The 6,172-nt window shown below is 41.1% G+C and overlaps 1 protein-coding gene across 2 annotated transcripts in view; it reads right to left on the bottom strand.

The window, feature by feature from the left end:
• Positions 1-3,458: 3,458 nt before the first annotated feature.
• sdk2b (sidekick cell adhesion molecule 2b) overlaps positions 3,459-6,172 on the bottom strand; it is a 277,570-nt gene continuing 274,856 nt past the window's right edge. For both annotated transcript variants that reach the window (XM_087844782.1, XM_006790946.3), the window contains exon 46: positions 3,459-5,652. In XM_087844782.1, coding sequence (XP_087700908.1) covers positions 5,230-5,652 — 423 coding nt within the window. In that variant the 3' untranslated portion in view covers positions 3,459-5,229. The remainder of the gene's footprint in view (positions 5,653-6,172) is intronic.

Here is a 6,172-nt window from a genome sequence, read left to right as displayed (position 1 = left end):
CTCCTCTCCTCCCCTCCCCTCCCCTCCCGCGCTGGAGAGCACCACCTCCTGCTGCGGTTTAAAGGGCCAGAGCGCCATTTATCCACAACGCCTAACAATAGCTGGGACTTCAACTTGAGTATCCCAAGCCTGACCCCTTGAGTGGTAAAGGCTGTGCCCCAAGCTAGCTGACAGGGACTAGTTGCTGCGAAGTAAAACATTTGAACACTTAAGGGAGAAGCAACCACCGTCGGGCTTTTTGTACCACACGGGCTACCTTAGAAATTAGGCTGGCAGGGGAAACTGGTTATAGCCAAACTCTGCTATGCCCAAATGCAACAGAATTTGACTACTGGCACATCTAAACCATGATCTAAACACAGATAAAAAATAATAAAATCTTGCTTGCTGTTCTGAACAAAGGAGATCTGCTGTTCTGTAATGTTGCACCCATATCTAGCTCCATAAAATAACAGCTTTTTAAAAAAAAACTTATTAGACTCATTTATTCGTTATATATATGTAGATAAAATTCGCGTTTACAAATGCTCGTATATAGACTAGTAGTTAAAAGTGGATAGACCTTCATATATCATATACAGACACTGAATCAATATATCATCTAACTTGTGAAGAAGGTGAATAACCATGCACTAAAGGTCATGCTGATATGGTTAAATCAGTATGTTTTCTCACGTTAGCCTTTTAGCACATCTGGAAGCACCACATAAATGAGCGCTATTGGTTTCAAACATGCTAAATTTCAGAAATGTGCACTTAGTGCAAGTGGACACAATTACAACAGGAGTTAATGTTCTTCTCTTTTCTAATTTGTAGTATTAGAACAAATGCACTGAAAAGTAGCCTATTACTATAATTAAAGGTCCAGACACATTGATTTATATGATCACTAACTCATAATAGCCATGGAGGTAATTAGGTTAGACATAGTGCCCTTTTCTCCAATTATTTCTGACAATTTCCAGATTACATTAAAAATGGCCTTTAATTTCACACCCACAAAGCAAATTTACAATGTCTGATGTGTAAATCATCCAGGCCACATACAAATGAGCATGTGTGTGTGCGTGGGTGTGGTTACAATAGTAAGCTGGGCCTCAGGTGTGAACTTTAATTCTCCACTGACGCCCACCTGTCTGTCAAAGCCTAATTTTCCCACCTGTAAATATCATTAGGGCTTATATTTCAACATGATGAGCCAATTAGTGGTGTATTGTTTTACGGCATACTCTGTTTAAGTCTGTCAGAACTTCAGCGAGGGTAGGCAGGAACATGACACTTTGATGGCAGGTTTCCCTGAAGCAGGCCCCTTATTCAGTTATTGCTTCCTTGTGTGGCTCTGTGTTCTTTGTTATATACTGCACACAGCCTAAATGACTACAGTAAATGGGGACAAAAGGTATTCTCTTTTCTCATAAAAAGCCTCTCAACTGAGATATAAATAATTGTGACCTACTATGAGTCCTGACACCAATTTATGTCACAATTTTTTAGCTGCCTCACATTCCCAAGTCTTACTTTCCCCACATACTGTGGAAAGTTAGCATCTTTTCAAACTGCGAGAACAGTGGGGTTCTCTGGGGAAAAGGGTCTTTCAGAAAAGACTGAGGCCATTTTTCTGCTCTTGCCTATAATGTACACTAAGTCAGAAAACAATTTAAGCTTGATACAAAGAATACATTAGGAAGGCATTTATGAACAGCACAGAGGGAACATCCTATTTCTCAAATTAGTATCCTTTCTCCAACTGTCAGTATATCCTCTTCAAATCCCCAAGCCACACTCAGTGATGCTCACAAATGAGGCAATTAAATTCAGGGTTTCAAAACTCCTTTGAACTACACCTTCTGTCTGAATCCTTTAATATTCCAACTGAGGGTTCTCAAACTCATCAGGGCTATTTAGCACCTTGGGCTCCCTTTTTAAAAAGGGACCACCAACTCACTCTTATCTGTCAGTCATTTCCTGAGGGGTAGAAGAAAGAGAGAGACAGAAGGAAATGAACATTTCAACAAGTGAAAAACCTCCTGTCTGTGATTCTTCTGTTGGAGGGAATTTTCCCATGTGTTTTCAAAAAAGGGATTAGTGCTCTGGACGCTCTTGTTCCAATTCCCTGTCCAATCCTATCCCATCTAATCTCCTCTCTTCTCATGTTTATGTGGTTAGTAGGTTAGCATTGGATCAAGTGACTGACTGTGATGCAATTAGCATCTAACACCATCTGACACTGTACATGTGCTTCTGTATTACTGCATATAATGTTTGCACATATATTTTCAGTGCATCACCTATGTCCTGAGTAGATATGGGTATCACTTAATGTATAGTCACAGGGGTCAAAGGCCCAACTGAGTTATCTCACTTGTGGTTATCTGAAAACCAGGAGAAAGCTGAAGAAGTCAGGATGGGACTTTGTAACCAGATAACAGCATTTCAAAGAATCTTCAATGATCCAATTTATTTCTACCCCGAGTAACACAAGGTTAGATGTGATTTAATTAAATAATTAGCCATGGACAGATCCCAAGTGCTTACAGAACTCATTTGTAAACAGAGTGCTTCTGGCGTTGGGCACTCTGTTTTTTTTAAGGTTTTTATGACATGTTACAGTAAATAGTATTCGCTGCACTTTGCAGAAATTTTTGTGTCATGTTTAGCGCCACAATGGCCATTTTTTCAATAGAAAGCAAGGGACTACTTTCTGTGTCTGAAGAAAAACTACTCAGGTGATTCCACGAACCATGATGCCCAGTTTGAAGAAACCATGTCTAGACGTAGCATGTGGCCCAACATCGCGTGATACTCAGGGAAGCTTCGGAGGTCTATCAGTCCAGTCTTTTTCTTTATTCTAAAAGCTACAAAGATTGGAAAGTTAACGTAAAGTCTTCAAACATTTGCTGTTTTGGTGTGTTTACCACATATTCTGGCATATTCAGAGTTTACCAACCAATTAACTGGATCTGGGAAAGTAAGCCAACAACTAAATGACTGGCATTGTGAAAGATTTAAACAGAGGCACAAGAGGAATGGAGTAGATAGTGATCAATGGGTGTGGTATGATTTGCACATAGGTCCTCAATAATGTTGAAATCAGTTGATTATGCCCACACTTAGAGCTGAAGTAACATTTCCATTTTTTCTTGTATCATTACTGCATAAGAGATTACTGTGATCACCATGTATGTTATTTACTGTGCTAGAGTGCGTGAGAAGGTTTACAGAGGAAACAGATTAGATGGGTGCTACTGAAAATGGAAATCTGCTGATTACTGTGGCACAGCGACAGAGGTCATGCAGCACTGGTTTGTGGCAAAAGTTGGAGTTACTGCTTCTGAACGAAGGCCTTTTTTTCTGCACAGTCTAAATAAGAAGGAGGTTATATCCCTTTAACACCACTGTTTGCATGATTCCCTTCCTCCCATCTCCCCTTTACGTTTCACAATTCAATACCAGAACGGTTAACATTGAAAAATAATTTATTTCAGAAATGTACTGTGATCATATATTCATTCAGATTCTGCATGATAAGCTTTTGTTGCGTACAATGAAATCACCCCACAAATAATTAAAAAAAAAAAGTAGATGACATTTTTTTTTCTGCTTTTTGAACTATGAAAACTAAGAACACACCACTGAGTCTTCACTATAGCGTTATGAGCGCGCCTGGCAGGTGGCTGGACCGCGTGAGCCCTCTGTGGCGTTACTCCAGGCAGGTTTACAGTTGCTGCAGAACAATCTCTTTATAAACAGACATAAAGTGAATGATCTGTAAGCTTACACACGAGAAGAGTGACCACGTGCACACACACATGCACGCGCGCGCACACGTAATTGCATCTGGGACAATACAGTCACACCTGAATATTACAGAGTGGTTGTTTACATAAAAGGAAAAGAGGTGAGGCAATTCAATGACATCATCTCTTGGTGCAGGCTCGGCGCTGCCCAGCAATAGTGATCAGTGACAGCGAAAAGTTATCTCAGCAGGGAAGAAAACAGGGGGGGTGGTGGGAATCCTCTTGGTCTCTTATCAAAATCACACTGTAGAAGTAGCAGCTGCGCTCCCTTATAACAGTTCCTGATGACAGTTTTGAGACTTCACCTCTTAAGTTGGATTCCAAAGCATTTCAGTAGAATTGGACTCGTGAGTGTTTATGTGAGCCAGCAAAAAGTGAAATATGAGATATGGGTTTTGTATGCAAACTGATTCCCGGCCCACATGAGGCAACACGATGCCAAAGTCTTGGGGCACCATCAACAGTCCATTCACAATTGGTGCCAGAGATCATAAATATGTGTTTCTCTATCAAGGCATCTTCGATCCACTGTAACACACTCACAAAAAACAGACTTAAACACTTCCATTTAAACAGATATACACTCGTTTCATATATCTGCAGGATCCTTCAGGCACGCCGCAGTCACTGACATTTGACCTACTACTATGGCCAAATGCTGTCTGACTTTTTTTTTTTATGTATGTGTATGTTATAGGCCAGAGAGTTTTTCCATTGAAATCCATGATTGCTTCTTCAATGTCATTTTAAAACTCTCACAACCAGCACATTAAATGTCTTCGATTTGGCATAAATTCCACCTTTACGCTGGCAGCTTTTTGTTTTTACATCCAGTCCAAACAAATAATTGTTCTTTAACTTCCACAATATGGCTCCATCATATTGTCATATCAGTCTTCGTCAAAGTAGAGTCAGCAATGACTTGATTTTGTCTTCTAGGCATGTCTACTATAGAATATTTATATATATGTATATATATATATTTATGTGTGTGTGTGTGTGTGTGTGTGTGTGTGTGTGTGTGTTTTCAAAGATTCTAGTGACTTTGTACAGAATCAGATATTACCGCTGAATGAGTTTAAAAAAGTAAAAAGAAGGAAATAAATGATAAAGCCATGCAAGTATTTCAACAAACAAAATAAAAGTGAATAGATGTTGCGGAGACCTTTTTTTTGTTTTGATCAGCCGGTGAGCGAAACCAAAGTTTACACTGGCACATTATCACACATTAGACAAAAAAACGCCTCAAAAAGTATCAGAATGTTTTTGATACATCCAAGCTCACTAAAAGAAATAACATGTAAGTTATGAAAAATAAACTGATGATGAAAATAAAGAGTGAGCGACTTGATTGGGCTGACTGCAATGCTATGTTCTTCTTCAACACAAGTTGGGTAGGTATTTTCAGAAGTTTCTATGTCCTCAGTATTTTTCACACAAAAGAGGAAAAGCCAGCAATAGGGGCCCGTGAGCCAGGGGCTAGACTGCTGGGGGGCCTGTACAAGGTGCTGTGCTGGCTCGGAGGGTTGGAGCTCTGCTGGGAGGGGGTGGGAGTCCGGCTACCTTTGGGTCTAAAGAGGCTGCCTTGGCCCTGGGGCTGGCCCTGAGCCTGCTGAGGCTGAGGGCTTGGTGAACTCAGCTGGGGTGGCAGTGGAGGTAGAGGGGGCAGCGGTGGTGGGGCGCAGTGATCCGGCTCTCCTGACTCTGACTCTGTGTAGCTGTAGGCCTGCGCCCGGGATATGCCTTTCTGTTGGCGCCGCCAGGAGTTGTAGTAGGTAGGATCGCTTATGTAGTGGTTAACGAAGGAGTGGGTCTTCTGACGGTTAGGGTCCACCTCATACTCACTGTCGCTGCCCTGAGAAGCCAAAAAAAAGAAGAGACAGCGGTTTATTGTTGTGAGTATGGTGTGACTCTGTAGTGTTTCCATGTGTAGCAGTTAAAGATGTTGAGGCTAGAATGAAAATGAACATGAAGTTATTGTGTTATTCTAAGGCATCAATTTACAGCCACAGCTGTCTAAAAAGCAAACACATGCAAACACTTACATTTACAACACGGCACAAGTACAGACGGACAAAATGGTCAAAGATGGTCAAAGCATGAAGGATGACTTGCTACTGAAACGTGCACAAGAAAACCGTCAACACGAGATGGCGAAGGTCAATTTGTCTTCGGGACTTTAACCAATAAGCAGATCTATATGTTCAGGATCTAAGACCTTGACCACACCACGTCAGCAAGACAGGGCTCGGTGTTGTGTTACACAGTGTGGCATATAAAACCTAACATGTAAGAGGAATCTGAGGGAAAGGATTGGATGGGGGCTACCAATTGGAACCAGTCTCCTATAGGGCTATATAACATTCAAAGCAGGC

Source organism: Neolamprologus brichardi, chromosome 8 (assembly GCF_056152115.1).
Source record: "Neolamprologus brichardi isolate AB-2024 chromosome 8, ASM5615211v1, whole genome shotgun sequence".
In the NCBI taxonomy this organism is placed as follows: Eukaryota; Metazoa; Chordata; class Actinopteri; order Cichliformes; family Cichlidae; genus Neolamprologus; species Neolamprologus brichardi.
Note: the sequence above shows the minus strand (reverse complement) of the source record. Positions and strands in the feature narration are given on the sequence as shown.